The 24,571-nt window shown below is 42.8% G+C and overlaps 1 protein-coding gene across 1 annotated transcript; it reads left to right on the top strand.

The window, feature by feature from the left end:
* Positions 1-9,112: 9,112 nt before the first annotated feature.
* On the top strand, positions 9,113-23,659 carry LOC102221541 (adhesion G protein-coupled receptor B1-like). The gene is made up of 31 exons (XM_023345344.1): positions 9,113-9,815; positions 10,595-10,744; positions 10,835-10,933; positions 11,026-11,187; positions 11,315-11,479; positions 12,540-12,704; positions 12,784-12,948; positions 13,046-13,147; positions 13,238-13,344; positions 13,436-13,630; positions 13,751-13,819; positions 14,753-14,861; positions 15,004-15,147; positions 15,238-15,307; positions 15,417-15,519; positions 15,922-15,965; positions 17,235-17,361; positions 20,158-20,261; positions 20,362-20,464; positions 20,562-20,712; positions 20,830-20,899; positions 20,990-21,056; positions 21,148-21,233; positions 21,345-21,516; positions 21,651-21,746; positions 21,856-21,895; positions 22,004-22,620; positions 22,721-22,756; positions 22,882-22,986; positions 23,201-23,251; positions 23,462-23,659. Exons 1-31 carry the CDS (start codon positions 9,113-9,115, stop codon positions 23,657-23,659), a joined length of 4,575 nt encoding a protein of 1,524 aa, XP_023201112.1.
* The last annotated feature ends 912 nt before the right edge of the window (positions 23,660-24,571 follow it).

The raw sequence follows: 24,571 nt of genomic DNA, 5'->3' as shown, positions 1-24,571 counted from the left end.
ATGCTCTTCTCTGTTCTCCATTTTTAGAAGGGCTCTTATCCTGGAGTGGAGGGACAGGGCACCCTGTGCTCCCACCAAAGCTCAACCTATTACTGTGTCTTCAACCACACATGAAGTATGGTGGCAGCTGGTCAGCACACAAAACATGGAGGCAGGAAGCAAAAGCAGGAAGTCCTTTTATTGTAAAAGATATTTTGCCTCAGTTATCATATGTTTTTATTTATTATTATTCTTAGTGAAACCTCTGAAATTTACTTCTGGGGTTTCAAACGCTCAGTTTCAAAATAAAAATTGCTAAATCATTCTCAAAAGAATATTCTGCATCAAGAGCCATGATCAAATATATTCTAATTCTATTTTAAATTCATGTCATGCAAAGAACTTGGAAGACTCAAGCCTTGCGCAAACACCCACCATGGTTTCTGTTTTTGACTTTTCTTTCATGCTAACTTAGCCGACGGAGAACACAAGAAACACTTTAATGCATGTGAAATCTTACTCTGTTTACATATAAACCTAAACATTTTCACATTTTGAAACATTAAAAGTACTTTGTATGTAATAGACCAATAGTGTGTAAGAAGAACAATATGTGTGTTGTAAATTTGTTTTAAATGTGAAAATTATTGAATGAACACACTAGCACACAATCCCCTGTGAAACACAGTGGTGGCAGCATCATGCTGTGGGATGCTTATCTTCATATGGGTCAGGAAAGTTGGTCAGAGTTGATGGAAAAGTGAACAGAACATTATTTTTACGAGGCATACAAGTCATTCAAGAGCCAATTTTGTGCCTTTTTCCAAAAGACTTAGCACTCTTTGTTCTTTGCACTTTAGTTAACAATCCAATATTACAGGTCATTATTTCTCCTGGTTCCTGTGTGGCTACAAGAACCTACTGAAACTTATGTATGCTTCAACACACCCAAATCATCCCTATTTTAAAAAATCTATTCTGTTCAGTCATTTTATTCAAGTGTGGCACCCTTTGTTTATGTCAAAACATAGTGGTGTATTAGAACGGCCCAGTCAAATTCTAGGGCTAAATCTGATTGAGAATTTGGAACATGAGCTGAAAATTGATGCTCACAGATGCTTTCCATCCAGTCTATAAAAGCTGAGCAATTTTTCAAAGAAGAATGTGTGAAATTATCAGTTTCTACAAGTGCAAAGTTTCTTGAGATCCCATCATTTTGCTGATTTCAGGAACTACTTGTTGCCTGCAAAACTGCAGGCAACAAGTTTGCTCCTCTTCTGTCTGAAAAAGCCACAAGACCTATTTTATTCAACACCTTTCATCCTGCAGGTCTTTCGCTTTCAGGCATATTAGAAAAAGGATGAAACTGCTGCACTTTATCTGCACTGTGCAGTTAGGAAGACTCAGACCCTTTTCAATTGAGTGACATATTGCTTCTTTTGTGAGAAATGGTTTGCAGGCACGGGACTTTGTAATTGGCTTTGGAGAAGCTCTTTTTCTTTTCTTGCCTTGTCCCTGTGTCCCTGCCCTACTTCTGTTTCTGATTGTAGAAAAATGAAAATACTCACAGTAGCAGAAGATTGCATTTAAGATCAGGGCAACCTTTATTTTAAAAATGTCTCTTCTTCTCTTCCTCTTGTTTGTTTTTGTCAGTCATACTGAAACGAAGCACAATGTGAACAGCATTTTAAAACCTTTTAATGCTTCCAATTCAGTATTTAATCACCTGCAGGAAATTAATTCTAAGGATCATTTTACTATAGACTGAAAGCAAATGTGATTGAAGATGTAAAACATTGCATGATTATAGAACTGAACACAAAGCCTTGAGCTCCAGCACAAACTGCAGCAAAACTAACAACATCAACATGCAAACATCAGAGTGAAAGGTGTTAGGATCGAAATCAAGCAAAAATCAGAGCCTTCTTCATTTATGCAAATTACAGCCCCTGTTCACTAAAAGCAAACACAAAAACGGTGCATAACAGTGAAAAGAAATTCACTCTCATTTTCCAATAACAAGGGGAGAACATAATATTTCCTTCTTAAGGAGTTTTCTGCCATTTTAATGAAGAAATATTTTTTTCTTCTAACATGGCTTTTGATTGAGTGTTGCACCAGCACAGCCTGGGGCAGCTTCATCTAAGAACAGCTCCATCTAGAGTTCAGATAACAGCATAACTACAACCTGAAGTGCAAGAGAAAGAAACATGTTGAGCTCAAAGTTACATCACTTTAACCTTTGCAGGGTTTGATTTAACAGAGCAAGCATAAGGGAGCAAATGCTAAAGGCTTTTAATCCTTCGTAATAACAGGTTGTCATGAGTTGTACATGTTGCAGCTTTCAGAACATCAAAGCAGAAGTACAGAGAAAGCGCACCCACTTTATGCAGAAAACTCCATCCTGTGAGTAGGCCGTACGTGGGGATTTTCTGGCCCCTGAGAGTGGTTCACACAACCTAAAAACTACCTCTATTTCAAGAGGGCTGTCCTGGAAAAAAAAAGTGTGGAGGCATAAGGTCCTGCAGGTCCAGTGGTAATTCCTCAAACTTTTGTTTTTTTCATTCCTCTCTCACATTGTCTTTTATGGACATTTGTTTATATAACTGTGCCTACAGCGGCCCACGCCTCCTTTGCAAACGAGCGCAGACACAAACTGCGCGGCCTCACAGAGCCCTCATCCAGATCTGCAACAATTCGGCCTTGCTCAGATGAACATCAGAGTGTTCGTGTTTTAATTACTCCCACATTAGCTGCATGCATAGGCACAGGTCGGTAAGGTTGCATTTGTGGCTGATTAGCAGTTCTGGGTTAGCAGCTGGAGGTTGAACAAACTTATGTAAGGTCAGTCCAGCAGTAAACAGTAAACAAGCACTCTCTCGGTGTGCTTTGGTGGCTACTCTGCGATTGTGCAGTGTTTTTCCAAAAGGCTTACCACTGTTTGTTCTTTGTATTTTAGTTAACAATCCAATATTACAGGTCATTATTTCTCCTGGCTCCTGTGTGGCCACAAGAACCCACTGAAAATTTGGTCATATAGGACAAATATCTCTCCTCAAATGCCCAGATGTTCTTAGGAACCTTTTGATTCTTCTAAATATATCAAAAAGAGGAACATGTGGCAATTTAAAGGGTTATTTGCAATATTCCTGTATGCTGAGCCAATTAACATTGTTTCAGACAGAAAATTTTGGACATTTTTATATAAAAAGATGTTGCTGAGCTGGTGTCAAAAGGCTTTTACTTGGAATCCGAAACCTACTTTACAATAATTAAATCCTCAAAAATGTAAACTTATTATTTCAACAAGTTTCCATGACCTTTTAGTGGCTAACAGCATTTTCTATCACTCATTAAGATCCATTTATAATGTACAATGTTTATTTGTAATAAAATACTCTATGACATCTTGGGGCTTTTACTTTGAAGAGTACATGTGCTCTTTATTTTGAAAATCTAAATTAATCCCTTGTTGATCACTTTAGTTAGTAATGAAGAAGCTATTTTTGCAATAACTTTTGAAATAGTGGGTCAATTTGATTAGCAACGACTTCCATTTCAATAATAATAATAATCAATAATCCATTTAAATTATCTGTTATTAATTATGGTAGGTACCAGTGTCTTTGTTTTACAGTACAGTCAGCAGAAGTGTGTAGGATCCCAGGCTTAATTTTTATAATCGGGCCATATGGGGAGGACATTGTTTCTTGTGGTGACACATTTTCACTTTTGCGCATGTGTGGAAAAGTACAAATGCTTGTTGTCTTTTACTCTTGTGGCCGACGTCATAAGCCCACTTGCTGACTTCAGTCCGAGCGACAAACACATTTTTCTGTTTTTTCATTACTTTCCTGCAGGTTTCTCCCACAACGGTCTGAGAGGTTATTACGTTTAACTCACAGCGGAGTTGTTTGTCTTTCCTGGCGATGAAAGAACACAATGCGGGTGCTAAAAGGAAATAACTTCAAAGAACAGTGACGCAAAATAACTTTTTCTCGTGTAAATGTAAAGATGCGTTGGAAGAACAGGCGAAAAGAAGGTTTAAAACGCTAAAAACCAATGCAAATTTATAGCAGATGTTAATTACTCAATTTAAATGTTTTAATAATAGAGGCCCAACTTTCCAAATAAGCAGTGGCGCCATCAAGGGGGGAGAACCAAACTCTCTTATTTGTATAATATTGCTAATTTATTGGAACTGAAGATAGCGGAGTGCAACAATATTTGGTTATTTAGTCAGATCAGATGTTCAGAACTTATGATGCTGACCTGCGAGTCTAATTGACAAGTTCCCGTACTAAACGTAATCCTCTTTGTGTCCAATTCTGGAATAGGAATAGGAAATTACATATTCTTATGTGTAGTTTTGTGAAGTTTGTGATTATTCTGCCATGGGAGTGACTCCTCACTCCCACGTCGCTTGAGTAAACCGAGAAACAGTGTTGACAAAAGAACACGGCTGATGATCATTGCTTTATTAACGTCCATGTTCTACGCTCCCTGACTCATGCATGCTGCTTGGCTTGGATTGTCTTTTTTTTTTCATTCTAATTAGATTTTTGTTTTTCCACACGTGGATTTTGAGCTAGAGGAATTGAGCCAGCATTACACAAACAGTCAGACACCCACGTCAGGTTATCCCTTTCACACTTCGAGAACTACCCAGATCCGCCCACAAACCCCGGAGAGGGAGAGAAACCAACCAGAAAGGCAATGAAGGGAGGAGCGCCTGTTCCTGTGTGCACAAGCCTTGTTGTGTATGTGAGTGTGGGTTTCAGGGAGAAACAACTGAGTGAGAGACAGACAGGTTTGCATCATAGCACTCCCTATCGAGACCCCAAAGTGCCAATATTACAACAAATAAATAATTTATCGTGTATATATGTTATAGGTTGAATAAAACTAAGATATCATTATAGAAATGATATCTTTCTGGAACTTATTAAATACAGAACAAATAATTGAGTTAAATAAATTAATCGTTTAAACTTGTATTCACCAACATATATCATATTTTTGGTATTTATTTTCATTTTTTTGTCCATTTTCAAACAAGTTAAAATGCCACTGTAGTTTATCAAATGTAGACTAACTTTTTCCTGACTGATCTGCACAGCAGTTCAAGTGCAGACCAATCATCTTGTCTGTATGACTTTGACTAGGTAAGTGTAACAGATTAAATAAATGTGCAGCAGGTATTATATTATTCCTATTATATTTTTATACATTTAAATAATTATCATTTTGCATTTATTTAATAATTTCCTATTTTATTTATGTAATGTAATTTTCTAATCTCTAAAGAGGGAGTCATACTTTAAGTCGCACACATAAAGCCATAAATGCATGCTTTGGAAGCCGGATCAATAAACATGTCGCATGTCTCTGTGCAAATGTTTGCAATGACATTCAGAAGTGTCGCATTGCCATTCATCTGAGAAAACAATTGATTTCTCTTCATTGCGTCCCCTGCTGCCTGCTGCACACCTATTCCGTTGATCCTCTTTCCGGTACCTTTGGCTGTGCGTTCATATCTGCGTAGTTTGCTCTTCATTATCGTTTGTCTCCCTGCATAGATCCCGCCCCTCCTCGCTCGGTTCAGCTCCCTCCCTCCTCCGTGCGCTGACACACTGCCGCTCTCACACTTCCACGCGCACGCCTGCGCACGCGCTCGCACACACACACACACACACACACACACAGCCGCGTCTCCTCCGCACACTAGCCACACACTCTCCTCCCGCCCCTCCCTTCCCTCTCCGATGATGCTGTCTCATTCACTTCGCTACTCCATCCACGCACTGACTCCCAACTTCAAGCCAAGGGAGGGGCGGGGTGGGATATATAGCTCCGAGTGGAGGCCACAAGCTACACTGAGACTGGACCCACTTGCAGTGCAAAGACCACAAGCAAGAAGACTCCGAAGCCGGGAGTAGAAGTACCAACATTTTTGATTCTGGAGCTTAGAGAGAAACAAAGACAAACGAGAACGGACTTTCTGCTGGAGCTCCGACAACAACCAATTTGTCCCTTCGCTATACGCCGCTTCCTTCTTCTTGGATAGGCTATAGCAGCTAAACAAAGTTGGTAGTAAACTCTTTGGAGTTTGGTTAGAGTCGCATTCAATTTTTCTTTGCTTGTGAGAGTGGACTGCACTGAAACTTGGGATCGATCCCCGCTCTGGGGTTCGAGTGTTTGGACCTGGCGCATCCTTTCGGCGGTCTCCACAGAACTGCGAAAGTTTTTGGCCAGGAGCGCAGATCTCAAGACTTTGAGGTCTAGTCAGACTTTTTCGAGAGACGAACTCAGCAGCTGCTGCCAGATCCGAACCGAGACGACTGGACCGGACCGGTTAGAGAGCCGCTGATAACGACTTCAAAGAAGAATTTTCGAGGTAAGGAGAAAGTGGAAAGTATTTGATGAATCGTCTGAAAGTGTTGGTGAAGTCCTAAAGTGAGGATGAGTGATGCGAATGAGAATGCTTCCTCTGATTTTAAAGTTGGTGTGTCGCTGTCCGCGGTGCTGAAACTCTGAAACTTTGCCTGTACTGCCTCACATTGAGATCTGCTCCACTGATTTTGAATGTTTCAGCTCCTGTATGCATCAACCTAACAACAGCTTCTCATTTTAATGCAGTTTTGAATTGTTTTAAACCTGCACTCACACAATGTCACTATTAAAGTAGGACCGTGCTTCCCATTGTGTAGACAGATGCGGCAGAAGAAAGTTGTACTGAGGCAACAGGCTGCTTCATTGAACTTTATGGTTTTCCTTTCCTTTTTGATTAAGTATTGTTGCAGAGGACTGACACTGACTAGCTACAATGGAACAATATTAATACTAAGTCTTTAAATTTAAAGAGATATATTTCTCAGTCATCTGGATTGGATTTGCATGACTTATTCAGTTCATTTCATAGCTGTGCAACAAGTCAGCTTTGATGCAAACATCTTATTAAACCTACAGACTCAGGTATTTTCTGCAGTATGCAATGAATTGTTTTGCCTTTGCTGAAAATGTGTTTTTTTTTTTCCTGCAGAGCCTTAAAGTGTACGTTCATGCACATGTGCAGATTTTTTGCAACGGCTGGAGCAAAAAAGAAATACGAGCTTTTCTTCAGAGTAAAAATACATTATTAGGTGCAAAAACTGCTTCTGTTAAATCTTTTTCAAGAGCAAGAAGCATGCTTGATCCAGACATTCTCAGTCTTTTTGCTGCACTGATCTGATATTCTATCAAATGAACAGTCAGTAAAGAAAGTATAACACCTTGTACAACATTCAGGCAGTATTTTACTAACAGAACAACCCATACTGACTTTGAAGGTGCATTGATAGTACAAAGTTTGACTCTCAAAACTCAGTCTGTAAGATTTCACCTGTCACTTCAGTAATGACACATCCAAGTACTTTCTTTATTCTTTTACAGTGATTTTGCTGTTTTACTTCTTCATCCCTTCATCTGTAGCTTCTAGAAAGTGTACACGTCACCAAGGACAGAAAGCATGTCACAGATGGCAAATGTGGAGATTTTCACACTATTCTGCAGAAAATAAGCTCTGTCTCCATAACAACAAACTGACCGCTCTTTAGGCAGCCTGCTATGCACACAATGTGTTGTTGACGACAGCAAATGGACAAGCGAGAGGACGAGGTAGATAGGTGTGGGGAGGGTGGAAGCAGTTGGGGAGGGTAGGGAGAGTTCTCCCGCCACAGCTGGACTTTTCTTTTCAAAGTCTTTCTCATCAGATGCCCATTCATGGAGCTTCCGGTTGCCAAAAGGGTTGGGAGGGGGTAGAGGAGAGAAAGACAGCCGCTGACACAAGGCAAAGGTCTCTACTGCATTGCTCATAGAAATGAGATGAGCTGAGCGAAGGGGTGGGGCGAGAGCAAGGCAGGGAGGCGGGAGAGATGAGATGGATGTAATTATGAGTACTTAACTTGAGTAGTGCAGGTGCTTATGACAGTCGCTGCATATGCATTCAGCGTGCTGCCGCTGCTTTATCTTTACGATGAACCCACATTTAAATACAGGTTTCTGCAGCAGACTCTGAAATAGCAATTAATTTGTCTCTAATAATCCATTTCCTGTTTCATAAACTGCAGAAACTGCCATAAACTGTGAAGCGAATAGTATAACAAAGACTAAGATGGAAAACATGATAAAGCAGAAAACTAGCTCTGTCTGAAAGTAAAACTTGTTGCTGAGCAACAGCTTTACTCTCTTCTGAGAGCCAATGAGTGTCTCCTTTATCCTGCTTTGCTTCAGTAATGCTGGGATTTAGACGGAGACTCTGCAGACCCTTATGTCTAAAAGAAGCATATTTGCAAGACAAACAAGAAAAACGATGAATTACTCATAAGCATAACAACCTTCTGCAGAATTGTAGAAAATGCATGCATTAAACATATTTTCTTTGAATGCATTCAACATAATGTGCAAAAGTCATAGTAATTAAGATCATTTTGCTTCATTCCCCCCTAAGCAATGGTGAAAATATTCCCCATGCAATTTCTGAAATGCCAGGGCAGGGTATGTAAATACCCCTCACCATGGCTGCAGATGATTATTTTATTTTTTTTCCCGCCTGTTTACTGCTTAATAAGAGGAGTGAATTGCACAAATAAGTTGCCAGTGGCGAAGCTTGCATGGACGTCAGACTGACGCACACAGTTAGGTGTGTGGGAGGAAAGAGCAAGAGCTCGGAGATACCACCTCGCTGTGAAGGACTGTAATTGCTCCGCCACAGCAATTATTTTCCAGACAACCAGGCATTTTAGATCATTCAGCGTAGCCTGAAACACTGTGATACAGATCAGACAACAATCTCTGCTGCATAAATATTAGCTTAACAATGGCTCCAATTAAAATGCATTGTATTCTGCAGTTCGTACCAATAACTGTCAACATGAAAGCAGTCTAACAGACTTTTTTATGTTTTTTTTTGTTTCCAACAGATCCCTCTCTGAGATAACAAATAGTCTGATGCATTAAAGCAAAGCTAATCTTCAGAAGGGTTTGCGAAGATAATCAAGAGATCTGAATCAAGTGCAGTAACTTGCAACAAAGAAATCGAAGAATCAACAAAGTTAAACCCAGATTTCACCAATACCAAACCTAAGCCGACCCAATGGCGTGGTCAGCTCTCACCGGCCCCTGCGTGGCCCTAATCCTGCTCTTCTTCGGTTTGACCTCCTGCACTCCCTCTGGACCGGCCTCCGCAACCTGTGCCACTTTGGAGCAGAGTCGCTTCTTTGGCGTGTTCTCCTCTACGACCACCCTGCCTTCCGCTCCTTGCTCCTGGACCCTGCAGAACCCCGATCCACGCCGCTACAATGTCTACATGAAAATCACCAAGCCCACCGACTCCTGCGTGCCCCGCCAGATCAAGACCTTCCAGTTCGACTCCTTCATCGAGACTTCTCGCACCTACCTGGGTATGGAGAGCTTCGACGAGGTTGTCAGGCTTTGTGACGCTTCCACTGCCGTCACCTACCTGGAGTCAAGCAAGCAATTCCTGCAGATCCGCAAGGTGGCCGCAAGGAACGCGCTGGAGGTTGTTGGGCAAGAGCAAGGTGTCAGCGAGTTCAAGGCAGAGTTTCTGGTTGTGGGAAAGAGGAACCCAAGCATGCCCGCCTGCCAGATGCTGTGCCAGTGGTTGGAGAAGTGCCTGAACAGCAGCACCCATGATTATCCCTGTGGCATCATGAACACCCCCTGCCAGTGCTGGGAGGCCCCAAAGAGGAAGCCAGGAAGCTGCTACCGGGGCGGCGTCTACGTGGAAAAATGCACTCCTGTTCCCAAAGACAACGGACGTGATGCTGAGATTATCAGTAAGTGTGGTTTGGGTTATAAACTTTGAAAAGTGCAAAGGAAAAACACAGAAAACACAAGTCTCATGATCAAAACAGTTAAATTAACTGAGTAAAGGAGTCAAGTTCTCCAAAACTAAACAGCTCTGCAGGTTGCAATCTCCCACTGTTTCAGCGGTGTGTCTAAACAGCTGCTGAGAGCAATGATCCATGCCTGCAGAGCCAGAGTTCTTGCTCTACAACCGCACAAGATAATGAGAAGTAAATCAAGGCTGTTAGGGATATTTGATGTTGCATCCTTAGAGCTAAGTAGCATCACCTGCTGCACCTCACACATTGCTCAGCTTTGCACCAAGACTTGCACAGAGAGCCTGTTTGTATGTCAGGCTAGAAAGGAACACAAAGACCTCATAGTCGGCTGCCAGCAGAAATCGAAGATCTGCACTTGCTGTATCCATAGCAACAGGCACTCACTCTCTCTCACACACACACACACACACGCCCACCGTTCTGACAGAGGTTCGCACCAAGTGGATAAAAGCAAACAGATGTTTTCAAATAAAACATCTATCCACTAGATAGCACCATTCTGCTGACAAAGAAACGTCCTTGCTCATTTCCTACACATAAAGAAAATATTACTGACTTCCTCCTCTTAAACCTGAAGTTAGACAACTGAATCAGGCTTTACACAAAGGCAGTAATAATGTTTCCAACTGCTGTAATTTTTTCTCAGCTCTTGTAGTTTCCAACTCTTCTCAACAAGTATCTTCTCGTTCTTTTTTTATGTCTTCCTGCAGAGAGCTGGGCAGGCTGGGGCCGCTGGTCCGTATGCAGCCAGGAGTGTGGCGGCGGAGTCCAGGTGCGCAGCCGAACCTGCCAGCCCGAGGATGGAGTGTGTGAAGGAACAGTGGAGGAAGGCCGTGCCTGCAACCCTCAGCTCTGCATTGGTAAGCTATAATTTTGTCATTAAACCAAAACACTGCTGCAGGTGGCTGGGCTTTCAATCCATAATTATGCAATTCATTTAACTCTCACAGGCAAAGAGAGGAACAGAAGCCAAGGTTTGCGTGCCATTATTGGTCTGAAAAGAGACAACCCTGATGAGTCCAACCCAGGAGCTGTAGCAACTCAAACAGGTGAGATAACAACAAATAGATGCAACAAATAGATGACTAAAGTGAAGCAATGCAATCCCCTAACCTTAGAGTGTTTAATGTTCTCATAACAGATGCAAAGACAGATGAGTGGGCCACTTGGAGCCCATGCTCAGTCACCTGTGGGGAGGGCTGGCAGAGCCGTTCCCGCCTCTGTGCCACTTCTTCCTTCACCACCCAGTGCACCGGAGCCCTGCGTGAGAACCGACCATGCAACAACTCAGTTGTCTGCCCTGGTGAGTCTTTGGATCCTAGTATGAGCACGGCAGAAACTCTGAATGATGCTTGCAGAAGTTAGAAACTTTTCAAGTTTTCAAAGATAAAATAAATCATAAATTAAGTATATTTCTCATATGTTTGCAGTGAATGGTGTTTGGGATGAGTGGACCCCCTGGAGCCTGTGTTCCTCCACATGTGGCCGCGGTTACCGTGACCGAACCCGCACCTGCAAGCAGCCCCAGAATGGAGGACAGCCTTGCCGCGGCCCTACAAGACAAACCAAGTTCTGCAACATCGCTGTCTGCCCAGGTGAGCTGCATTTCTTGATGTATTACTTTTAAAAAAAATCTAAATATTCTCTTCAAAGCCTAGATTGTTTGGTTAAAAGTTCTCAATAACAAGCGCAGGATGTGATGCTTAACCCTTCATCTGACTGATTCATTTATGAGAGCCTAATTAAGTCACCTAATTGTGTCTGCATCATCACAACGGCAAAGGCAGGTTGCTATTTCATCTGACTCACCAGAATAAAAGCGTCTGTGGATGTTAGTCAGTGGCCTCCTAACAGCTGCCTGTGACTCACTCTGTGCTCATGGTCACTTGACCAAGTTTAAGTCGCTCTCCCATTGAGCCACCTACTCATGTGCAGAAAAGTTTTACCTCTGAAGTTACTGCAGCGCCGAGTAGATTTTCTTCCCGTGTCTAATTGTCGTCATTTACACGTGTTTTTTATGTAAGTGTATCTTTTAAAATGGGTATGGATTTGTTGCAGTTTCACCTCATCACCACCAGGTGTCGCTGTTTAACAAAATAAAAAAGAAACCGGGAAAAAGCGAAAAGCAATTACTACAAGATGATTGTGTATTTTAGTTGAAACTCAAAGGAAATTAAGTTTGTGATTACCAACAGATTTGGCTGTAATAGAAACGTTATGTCAACATTCACTTTGGCTTAGTAATAAATGTAATTAAATTGTTTTTACATGTATTTTAATATGTCCTGAGCTTGTAGAAAGGATCAAATATAAATGACCAATTTATTTATCATTAAATGAATATTATTTTTTTTTCTTATTAATCTGTCACTCAGTTTAATTAAAAACTCAAAACTGTAATTGCATCCATAAATTGTCTGAAATGATTATCCAGTTTAAACTTCCAAATTGCTAATTAGAGTTTGAACTTGATAGTTGAAGGGCGCATAACAGAGATCCAACTTTCTGTTCTGCTTACGCTCAGCTTAACTGGGTCATGCGAGATGTTAATAGCATCAGTGAGTTTGTCAAGATGTCTGGTGTGGCCCGAGGGTCTGTCTTGTCCTTGCCATCCTCATAACTCTTCTTCATACACGCTCCTCTGCTTCCCTCTAGTGGATGGATCCTGGAATGAGTGGTCCGCCTGGAGTTCCTGCTCTGCCTCTTGTTCCAATGGCACCATGCAGAGAACCAGGGAGTGCAACGGGCCATCTTATGGCGGCTCAGAGTGCCATGGAGGCTGGAAAGAGACAGCAAACTGTTTCCTGAAGGATTGCCCCGGTGAGTTATAAAGTACATCCCAGATCCCAGTTTCGCTTTTTACTTAACAGGATCAGAATTAATGGTTTTTTGCCTATAGTTAATGGAACCTGGCATCCATGGAGCTCATGGGGAAGCTGCAGCAAGACCTGTGGTGGAGGAAACCAGCAGAGACAGAGAGTCTGTGAGGGGCCTTTCTTTGGAGGAGAGCCTTGCCCCGGTGACACCAGAGAGCAGAAGCGCTGCAATGAGAAGAGATGCCCTGGTTAGTGTCTGCAGCACAATAGATTAATGCCATCGTTTCACAAATCCAAAAGCAAACAGGAAGCTCATCATGCAACAACTGGTTGTGATTTTTTTAGAGCCCCATGAGATCTGTCCTGAGCAGAACACCGGAGACATTGTTTGGAAGAAAACCCCCGCTGGAGATGTCGCTGCTGTTTCCTGCCCTGCTGATGCATCAGGTACTTTAACAGTCTGGAAGCTAACTTTATACTTCAGGCTTTCAAATATCTATTTAAAACTAAACTAAGAGTTCTTCATCTCATCAACAGGTCTTATTCTGCGTCGCTGCACCCTTGCTGATGGACGTCTTGCTTCTTGGGAGAACCCCACTTACACCCAATGTGTTTCTAAGAACTACGAGAACATTCAGATGCTGGTATGCCCCCTAAAATTATCAATAAGTCCTACTCATTGGATTTAATGTGAAGTAAAATATTAGAAATAACCTTTTAACTCTATCTCTGTAGTCAAGGGACTACACCTCCAAAGCGCAGATCGGGCAAAGCGTTGATGGCGTTGCTGAGGTGATTTCCCGCTTGAGATTTTCCTCTGATGAAAAAGCCAAGTACAGCGGTGACCTTTTGGCCATAATGGAGATCCTGAAGAACACCACAGAGTTGTACAAGGCAACCAGACTGAGGCTGAGCAGCGCTGACATTGAGGTAAGCTTCAACTGAGATCCATAAACTTGAAGTTAAACATTTTTAAGGAACAAATTGCATCTAAACAAGATGGACTCGGTGTCTTCTCACACCTCTATCTTTGTATTTGATGATCTGCAGAACTACGTCCAGACCATCAGCAACCTACTGAAGGAGGAACATCATGACAAATGGGAAGAGGCACAACTGGTATGTGATATCAAGGTGTGACTGTAAGAGTGCACAAAGGGAAAAGGGGAAAAATAAGTCTATTTTATTGAAGTTGCCTAAATAGGATAAGCATGGTGGAGAATAAATCTCAGAAAATACTTACAAGAGATTGTACAAGTACCAACAAAATCAGGACATGGACTACACATACAGTGGAAATATTTATTCATTCAAACCTTTTAATTTAAGCAGAAGTTTCAAAACAAAAGTGTTAGATGAAATGTGCACACATTTACTCATCCAGTTTGTTAAACTCAGATTAGACCGAACAGAACTTTGTCACGTTTGGCCAACTGTCGACAAACCTCCTCCGCGCTCCAATGACGCTTGTAATGTTCCTGCAAGTTTCCCAAGAAAGACCAGCCTGCAAAAAAAAGTTGTAATAAACACACACTGTCATGCACAAACTGATCTGAGAGCAGGAGAGCGAGTTACCGAGGCCATTGCCTCTCTGAATCAGGGAAAATCACTACTCCCACTCTGCAATCTGTGCGTCTCCATGCCATCCCACCTACTGACGGCTACTGCTGTATAGAAACACAGACAGAACATTGCATGCAGATGCACACGCGCCCACATCGCTGCTTCTCTGCGTCAGAGACACGCAAGTCAGGTGGCCCTCCCTTTTTACTGAGAGAAAAAGAGAAAGGACAAAAAAAATAGAGTATGAATCAACAGTCTGCCCTTTTATGGCCGTACGGAAGTTCTGGAGTTGCATAGCAGCAAGAATTGTGCGTTTTCCATGCTTTTTTATGTCAGCCTCTGTGAGCTTTGAAATAATAAGTACTGGCTGGAACCTGCACATCCATAAATAATCATTAAACTCGCTATGCTTGACTGAGCAAATAAACCAGATTTATATGCTACCATATTTTAATGTTCTTCTTTTTGTCTCCATTTTCTCTCACTTAGATGGGTGCCAATATCAAGGGGTTCCTACGCCTTGTTGAGGAGTTTGTGAACATGATCGGAGTACAAATGAGCGGCTTTCAGGACATTTACGAAGTCACTGAGAATTTAGGTGAGCCCAGTTAATTTGTCTTCTTTTTGTTGTTCAATCAACGCCTGAATGCATTAGTTATTCAAGTCCATCAGCTGCTAGAACCAATGAGTGCTTTCTGCTAACAAAGTTCCCTTTGTATATTATCATTTGTGCCTTTCAGTGCTGAACATCCACAAGCGCCCAACAACCACAAGCTCCAACTTCACCTTCCCTGTGAAGGGCTGGAGAGGGCGACCGGACTGGGTCAGTACCTCAGAGGAGAAGATCTCAGTTTCCCGCGATGCTCTGTCCCTCAAATCCGCTGGTAAGATCATACAAATGTAACATTTTGTCAAACAATAAACCAGTGGTGGGTTTAGCTTGAAGACTGAGTGAGATTGTTTTCTTTTTTCAGATGCCAATGATGCTTTTGTGACCGGCATTGTCTTGTACAGAAACCTTTCTTCAATGATGTCCTTCCAGAGGTAACATTTCTCTGTTTAAGCATTAACACTCTATCTTCCTGCAGTCTAATTCACAGTCTCACACGTCTAAGATCAAGTTTTGACAGTGAGGTGTGCTCTTCCTCCACAGCAACACCACCCTGTTCAACTCCAAGGTGGTGACCGTGATTGTCAGCCCCACCCCGACTCTCCTGTCAACCCCTGTCGAGATCGAGTTCCCCCACCTGCGCAATGTGAGTCCCTAATGATCAACCTAATGGAAAAATATCAGCCTCCCTGTGGGTGTTTGTGCAGCACAATGCAGAGAGACTGACATTTTCCTGACATTTGCTGCGACACTTTGACTTTTGCGTCGGCTTGTGGCAGCTGAAGCCCAGAGAAAATCTCATAAGCGACCAAACGGTCCCTCGATGATGAGAAATCATGCGCAATAATTAGAGTCTGCAGCTGATAAGTGGCTGCTTTTGGTTTCATTAATGCATCACAAAGCAAGGGGGTGAAAAAATGTGGGCATGTGGCTACCAGCAAGCTGTTGCATCTCACACGTTTGTAGTAAGGTGTCCCAGCCTACATGCTTTCCTTTTCTACAGAGAGATTCCTCACACTAACCTTCTCCATCTGCCTCTTCTTTGCAGGACACTATCAATGAAACATGCCTTTCATGGGATGAGAGTGAAACGTAAGTGTTAACTGATGTTTTTTTCCCTTGAATGTGCATCTGACCATCACTTTCATCTATTTTTTTCTTGTGAAAGGGATGGCCTTTCCAGTTAAAATGCACACATCTGTTATCATTTACACAAACTTATAATAGGGAAGGCAATGGTCATTCCAGCTTTTTCATGTCAGTCCTTTATGACAAGGCAAAGAAAAACCAGTACACGTGCAAGCTGACCCCTCAGTCTCAGACTTAATCACCTGTCTGACACACTTACAGACAGCCAGAGAGTCAAGAAATAAAAGCCCCAGTTACCCACAGAGGGTGGCTTCAAACTCATTTCAATCTTCAAAGTTTCCAACAGTTTAAATCATCCGATTTCAAACTATTACAAAGGTAGACTTCTTGAGCTCTGAAAGATATATGCAAGAACAATAAGAGATAAAAATGCACAACAACCAGCCCTTGTCACACAGCAGCCAGAGCTGAGGTAAGCAAGATTAGGAAAGAAAATGTAATTACCTCGTAAACTTTCAGAGGGGGGCCCATACGCCTTCAGTCAAATTAGATTCAATTTAAACAGCAAATGTGATTAATGCACCAATAGAGACAGGATGAAGCACTGGCTAACAGCAGAGTTTGGGGGATGGGGACTCTTCATCTGAAGAGCTCCATTCCCAGAACCACTGAACTGCATCCTACTAATATATGCAAAACTCTGCAACTTTCTATGGGAATTATACAGATATGCACTATGCAGTTTTACTCAGATGCTACTAGCCTGAACCTGCTGACTGTATGATGCCAATCAGATAGCAGATGCAACAAACAAATGCATTTGTTGCATATTGTGAGCTCTCAGATGAGGGGAAAATGTCCATAATTTATAATCCATGCTCTCCTTGAGGGGACACCCTGTTCCTTGCTTACCATGGGCCTGATTTAAATATAACGAGGAAAGAGTGTGATAAGGATTATGCTCATTGTGGCATTTTTTAAGATCTGTCACTATTAATTACGATGAACATTCCAGTTAATCACATGCACATGGATCATGCATCCCAAGCTGATTAAAAACATGTATTATTTTAGCTTAGAAATTACTTTTTACTATCCGTTTATGTGAATGGATTACAAAAAAATCTAGTTAATTTCTTCTTATTATTTATTTTTTGTAGATTCACCCTATTTTCTCATCACGCATATTTGTTTAAAAAGCCATAAGGAAAACGCTCAGATCAGAGATTTGTCAGATCTCTCCTAACTCCCCCTCTCCTCTCTCGTGTGCAGCTCCTCTCTTCTTGGCTCGTGGTCTGCTCGGAGCTGCAGAGCGGTGCCCGTTCATTCACACAGAACCAAATGCGTGTGTGACAGCCTCTCCACCTTCGCCATTTTAGCGCGCGTCAACTCCGACTCGGTAAGTCTCCCGTCTGTTCCCTGTAAGGGCTTTTTTTTTTTTCTTTTTTCCCCCCCTTTTTCTTTGCATTGACACGATGTGCATGCTAAACGTCTTCTGCAGTGTGAATGCGGAGCAGCGGGTGAGCTGATAGGGACTTGTTGTTTTCTAGTGAGGGGCTTTGCAGCAGCGCTCCTTTGTCTCCGCGCAGGTGCCGCGGATCGGAGAACCTGCTTGTTTTTCCTACTGATAAAACACAATCGGGCAACATGTTGCTATTATATTTTCTACTAAAAGGTTAATGTTTACAGAAGAATGATAACGTTATGCGCACAGTAACAAGACATGCAGAAGTCACTTTAATCTTGCCAAAAGAAAAAGAAAATAGGCAGTTTCTAATAATTGCTTTTTTGGCCATATTGCATGACTGTATGCCATGCGCAAAAACAATGTAGACTGTGCAGCCTTTATCCGCTGTCATCTTGAGGCATGAAAACCGCCAAGCAGAGAAAAATACTCAGCTGAAATCTTCTCAACAAATATATTTTCCTTGATTTCCTCATTAATTTGCAGATCAACACATAACATTGCACTGCGGTCTTTTAACTGCTAAAACCTTTGTGTTTTTTATGCTCCAACTTGTTTGTGTGCATCCCAGATTTGACTTGACTTGCTGTTGCCAATCTGAACAACACCTCCCTCCACCTCTCATCACAGTAGAAAAGAAAAAGAAAAAAAGGCATCTGAGGCAATCATTCCCTCTGCCAATATCTCTGAATTCTCAATTACATGCACCCCACCCTCCTCCTTCTCCTGCTTCGACTTCTCCTTCTTTGGACGCAGCAGCAAGATTTAAAATGCCAGAGAGGCAGACCAATGAGAAACAGACATCTGGTCGTGCACTGACGGCAATGCACTCCTTTCTTTTTCTTTTTCTTCTTCTTATCCCCACCACCACCCGCACATTGCCTGCCTCTTTATCTATCCTTTGATGTGCACTGTGGGCATTTTCAATAACAGCGTCTTCCATGAAGAACACCAGTGAGATTTGAGTAACAGAAACAGGAAAGAGGGGGGCGAGCATTGGAGGGGGAAAAAAACAACCAGATGTTGCAGAGTGTTAGTTAGCTCTCATTTGATGTACTTGAAACATAATGGCCCCATAAAAGCACCCCATATTCTTATAAGAGCAGGTACCCGTGACTACTCTTGATATATAATTTTAAAGCATAGGGGGGTCACTTAACACTCTATTCAAAATGGGAGCACACGATCCGGTCAAGGACGTGCTTCATATCTAGGTCCAACTAGCTGTGTGGAGCTCACTTAGCTAAGGGAGCAAGATTCGACCCAGATACATAAAGAAAGGAAACAGTATCAACTGTATTACACCCCAGATTCCCTGCAAACCCAGGCGGTACGACAACTTACCCCTCTGCTAACTGCCATCTGGTCGGGAATGCTACTCATGTAGAGTTTGAAACAAATTTACCACACTAAATTAAGTCTCATTCTGCCACAGGCAAAATTCCCCATCTGTGCTTTGATATTCGGGAAGCATCTTCACATTATGCTCATAAACTGAGATGCTACAACCAGACTTTTCATGACCAGTATTTGTGATTTTTCTTGAAGGTTTAACCTGCCAGTTATGATTTTCTTCCTAAGGACCATAACACAAAAAATAGAAACAAATTCAATTCCATCATTGGAGAAGCATCTCCAATGATGGAATTGAAGTTTTCAGCAAAAAAACAACAAAAAAAAAAGTAGACTATCACTGTTTATCCATCAACCATAACAAAAACAACCATAAATGGTTCTTAGATTTGATGCATTTAATAAATATGAAAAATTTTTACTCCAGAACCAATGAAAAAAAAATTAAATTTTGATTTTTTGCCAACGGACTGCATTTCTACGTGTAATGCTTAAACAAGCTAAAACAAAACCCTGCTAGTTTATTCCCTACATATATTCTCTTTTCTATGATATTTTATTAGTCACTTTTTAAGGACACATCACTGGTTTTCCATCTTTTCTCCCTGTTATAGTGCTATAATTACAGCAAGGATGGAGCCTTAATATTTCTCATCCTGCTCACACTTTGAGGTGATGACAACTGCATCAGAGGTGTGAGCTTAGCTCAAAGCCTCATTAAAAGCCTGGAGCGTAAGTGCGAGACGCACAAGCACGGGGAACCAGCAATTAGTCGCCAAGAGGGTTTTGTGAAGCTGAGATTTGTGCGTCCAGGAGTGACCCGCTGGCACGTGCAGCAAGGCAGTGAAACAACCCCTGGCTCTGTCTAATCCAAACTAAACTCGGCGCCAGGAGCCATGTCGAAGCACAGAACGGGTCAGCGCCGCTGGTGGCAGGAGCAGGCGCTAAGTTGCTGTCAGAGATCAGAGGGGGCTGCTGGTGGCGGATTAATGCACAGGTGATAATGGTCCACCTGTTCTCCTGCAGCCCCCGAAGGGGTAGAAGAGAAGCAGGTTGACATCAAAATATGTCCATTGAGGACATGCCAAACAGCATCTTCTCATCCCCTCCAAAGCCGACCGTTCGTTAGTTCTGCCTTCCATCTTTCTGACACGTTCACCTTGGGGTCACCTTGCCTGAGCCGTGGCCCAATTGTGCCATTCAGCTGTTTGCCTTCAGGGAGCTGTCTGCTCTTCCAGATAGCACTCTTCCAGAGGCATCCTATTCATTCCAGTGTTTGTGTGTGCGTGTAGCTGGTGTGCCTGGTGCGTGACTGCCTATGTGTGTTTGTAATCATCGCTAAGAGGCATTTTTTTTCTGTTTTTCTTCCCTCTACAGAACATGGATAGAGCAAACCTCCCGTCCGTTACCCTCATCGTCGGCTGTGGGGTCTCTTCCCTCACCTTGCTGCTCCTCATCATCATCTATGTCTCGGTTTGGAAGTAAGCACGCCTTCGAGCAAATCAACCTCTGATATTACATGATACGTAGTGATTTATCATCCAACCCCTAAACCTTTTTCATTTTTTTTTTCATTTGCAGGTACATTCGCTCAGAACGCTCTGTTATCCTCATCAACTTCTGCCTCTCCATTATCTGCTCCAATGCCCTCATTCTCGTCGGACAAACCCAGGCTCGCAACAAGGTAAGCCGCAATCCAAATCTAACCCACAGCATCTAGATCTCTTGGAAACAGGTTTCTAACCGTTTCTCTCGCTCTGCTTCATCCCGGTCCCTTGCAGGTGATGTGCACTCTTGTTGCTGCCCTGCTCCACTTCTTTTTCCTCTCCTCTTTCTGCTGGGTCCTGACAGAAGCTTGGCAGTCCTACATGGCTGTCACTGGTCGTCTGCGCAACCGCATCATCCGCAAGCGCTTCCTGTGCTTAGGCTGGGGTACGAGGACAAGTCTCCTATTGCATCTCATTTCTTATCAGCTCTGCATAACTTTTTCTGTTACAGCCTTTATCCTAATGGCACTAATTGTAATGCTTTATCTTTTTTGCATTACAGGACTTCCTGCTCTGGTAGTTGCTGTGTCCGTGGGTTTCACTAAAGCTAAGGGATATGGCACCGTCAGCTAGTAAGTTCCTATTCTCTTTTCGTAGTTTTCTTCTTCTGTTTATTATTTGATGAAACAATAATTAACATCATCAAACCTTCTCTCTCATAGCTGCTGGTTGTCTCTTGAGGGTGGACTTCTCTACTCTTTTGTTGGTCCCGCTGCTGCTGTTGTTTTGGTTCGTATTAAAGACCTTAATTTCCAAGTTTTAATGTATTTCCTATCGTTGAACAGTTTTATTAACACATTTTGTTTTTTTATTCAAACAGGTGAATATGGTCATTGGTATTCTAGTCTTTAACAAGCTTGTTTCCAAGGACGGCATCACCGACGTGAAACTGAAGGAGAGAGCTGGGTAGGTCTTTTTGGTCTTCACCATTCATGCTGTTTTTACACTCAGCAATCTGGGAATGAGCCTTAATTATTAATCTGATGGGGTTTTTTTGTCTTTTTCTACATCCTGCAGGGCCTCACTGTGGAGCTCTTGCGTGGTTCTCCCCCTCCTTGCCCTCACCTGGATGTCTGCCGTCCTGGCCATCACCGACCGTCGCTCCGCCCTTTTCCAGATCCTCTTTGCCGTTTTTGACTCTTTAGAGGGTTTCATCATTGTCATGGTCCACTGCATCCTGCGTAGAGAGGTAAGAAGGCAATAAAACCAAATGAATTGAAAGGAATAAAGATAAAAATGAAAGTTAATTTTAATATTTTTTTATCAGGTTAAATGAGCTGGAATATTGTTAACAATTTCCTGAATTGTCTGTGTTTCCATTAGGTTCAGGAGGCTGTGAAGTGCAGAGTAGTTGACCGCAAAGACGATGGGAATGGAGACTCTGGCAGTTCTCATCACAATGGCCATCCTCAGCACATGGTGAATATCTTGGCCGATTGCCTTTTTAATGTCTTGAGTGCTTTTTGAATTTATTCCTAAATGAAAATATGCATGCATTAAGCTAATAGGATTTTTGTTCTTTTATCAGCAGTCTGATAATGAAAAAGATGGTGACTCAAACAGACAAGGTAAGCCCAGCACCTAAAACGTCTCGGCTTGAAACGAATTGATTTAGCGTTTCATTCAAGGAATTGTTCCGTATTTTTTTAAAACTGTTTTATCGTTTTACCTTAAAGGCATGAAGAGCTCTTCTGAAGAAAAGATGCCTCCCCCTCAGATGCCACTTCCCATGGGCTCCAACTTCCACACCCTACCATCCAAGGGCAGCCACATGCAGGCCGTTCCCGAGTACTCCAGCCACACGCTCACCTTGAAGAGAGAGAAAAGCCGGTTGGCCGGTGGAGTCGACCCATCCTGCGGGAACCCCGTCTATGTCTGCGAGGGGGAGCTCTTCAAGCAGCTGGACGCGGACCTTGCTCTGGCTCAGGCCGAGGGCAGCATGTCCGACGGCAGCGGCTACGTCCTGATGCCCAACACTACATCCACCCTGAGGTCCAAGCCCAAAGACGACCCCACAAAGTACAACATCAGCGTGGACCAGTTGCCACAGGCCAGGCTTATGCACCTCGGCGGACCCTTCGCTGAACCCCAGGCCGCCTTCGTGATGGGCTCGATTCCGCCCGACCAGGTCAGCGTGTCCTACTCGGAGAGGGACTCGCCCATCCAGAACATCCACAACATGTCCAGCGAGTCGCACATCACCCACAGCAGCCTGGAGAACACCTTCGAGTCCATGAACTCAATGATGTCGAAGAGCGAGACCATTTCCACTCTGTCCATGAGCTCCCTGGAGGTAGGAAGAGAAAAGCTGCTGATTTATGCATTTTCTAAAACATTATCAACATGTTTCAATGTCTAAACTCCATTTTTGTTCGCCTGTTATTGATTTACAGCGACAGAAATCCCGTTATGCAGAGCTGGACTTTGAGGTAAATATACATTTTATTGTTATTATTATAGTAGAACTTGCTAATTAATAATTTCTTCCTCACGATTCACAACTCAAATTTCTGGAGGTGCTAATTTTGGGAATATTGCTTTTTGTCTTCTCTAGAAAATCATGCACACCAAGAAGCGCCACCAGAACATGTTCCAGGACCTGAACAGGAAGTTGCATCACACTGAGAAAGACAGAGAGTCTCCTCCATCTGACAGCAAGGTAAGATCTCATCAGACTACTGTCTCCATCTGCTTCCACTGTCATTTGCAGGAAATAATGAACTCAATACTCAACAAAAGAGGCAATATTCCCAGAAAAAAAGAAGACATTAAGAAAAGAAAAATGACCTTATAAATAAAGAGCAACATAGTGTCTAATGTTGTTGGTACCTGGAGGTCATTTGAATAAGGATGTATTTTCTTCCTTCTTTCAGTCTGTGAGATGGAGTGTGTCTTCGGGAGGAAGTGACAAAACAAACCACAGCGTGAGTGTTTATATACAACCTCACATTCTCTAAATGTCTTCCCTGTAGATGAGACACACATTCAGATAGTTCAATGCCTCAAAGCGGGAGTTATTTCTCCGACTCCCTTCATTAGAAGCTCATTTCACTTTTTAAAATGACATAATGGATTTGCTCCAGCTTGATGAAGTGACACCAGTCCTAAACGCTCCTCTCTTTCTGCTCCAACAGGACAAACAGCAGGCTGCAATGGAGAGGTCATGGGAAGGAGTCCGGGGAATTCCTCAGTCGCCCCCTGCATGGGTACGCAAAGACATGGAGCCTCTCGCCGCCTCCCCTCTGGAGCTTCACTCTGTGGAGTGGGAGAAGACGAGCACCACCATCCCACTGGTGGGGCAGGACATTATTGACCTGCAAACAGAGGTCTGAGGGGGAGTAGGGGGGCCAAGCGAAGCCGCCTTGTTTCACCTCAGTCACCTTTTTTGGTTTGGGAAAGTCATCCTTTCATGGATGAAGGTAGCGCAACCAAAAAAGGGAGGAAATGGGTCCCAGAATCATTGTCTTCAAACCCTCAGCCAGAGTTGGAAGGGTAGGAAGAGTGGTGGATGAGAGCGGGGCTGATGGCGATGGGAATGTTTAATGTAGCTTCTCGGTGCGGACTCTCATCAGAGCTCCTAAAGCTCAAAGAAGGGGTTGGCGGAGCGGTCAGTGGCGTCCACCGGCTGGATTGTCTGTGGCTCCATAGACGCTTCCTCCAGGGAGTTTTCCTGAACCCCCACAGCCTGGGGTTTTCAGAAGATGTGCTCGACATGTCTGTGCTTCTCTTTTTTTCCTTCAAATCGACTTTGGAGTAAAAAACTAACATTGAAAATTTTAAAAGCGGCGTGTGTCCTCCCTGCTTCTCGGGAGGCACAGTCGGGACTCTCTTCCAAAACAAGACAAAGGCAAAAGAAAGAAAAGGGATCTCAAAACTCCAATACTGTGCACTTTGGTAGATGGGCGCACACTTTTTTTTTGTTTTTGTGCAGTGGGCTTTTTTTCCTCATATTGAGTTTGTTAGCACCTGAATCCAACAATTTCGAGCAGAAAATGAGACTCTTTTATGAGACTGAAACATTTCTGTCAAACTGGTTGTGCTAGTCACTGTGTTCGTCATTACTATTATTGATTATTTCCAGTGCGATGTCTATGTTTTTTATTTATCTCCCCTTTTAGTCATTACTATTGTTTTCTGTTACCTACAATACAAAAAAAAACTGAATTTAGTGCATCCATAATGTGTTGTGAGCCCATATGGACTGCATCGGGAAAAACATACTGAGTGGTGATGGAGGCGCTGGT

This window comes from Xiphophorus maculatus, chromosome 13 (assembly GCF_002775205.1).
Source record: "Xiphophorus maculatus strain JP 163 A chromosome 13, X_maculatus-5.0-male, whole genome shotgun sequence".
In the NCBI taxonomy this organism is placed as follows: domain Eukaryota; kingdom Metazoa; phylum Chordata; class Actinopteri; order Cyprinodontiformes; family Poeciliidae; genus Xiphophorus; species Xiphophorus maculatus.
The sequence above is the reverse complement of the archived record's forward strand: the minus strand, read 5'-3'. Positions and strand labels throughout refer to the sequence as shown.

What these genes read in the sequence shown, in the direction of transcription:
- LOC102221541 (XM_023345344.1), top strand. Translation starts at nt 9,113, where the DNA reads ATGGCGTGGTCAGCTCTCACCGGCCCCTGCGTGGCCCTAATCCTGCTC. An exon ending in CAACTCAGTTGTCTGCCCTG is followed by an intron (nt 11,188 to 11,314) that starts GTGAGTCTTTGG and finishes ATATGTTTGCAG; the next exon opens with TGAATGGTGTTTGGGATGAG. An exon ending in AAACTGAAGGAGAGAGCTGG is followed by an intron (nt 21,234 to 21,344) that starts GTAGGTCTTTTT and finishes TACATCCTGCAG; the next exon opens with GGCCTCACTGTGGAGCTCTT.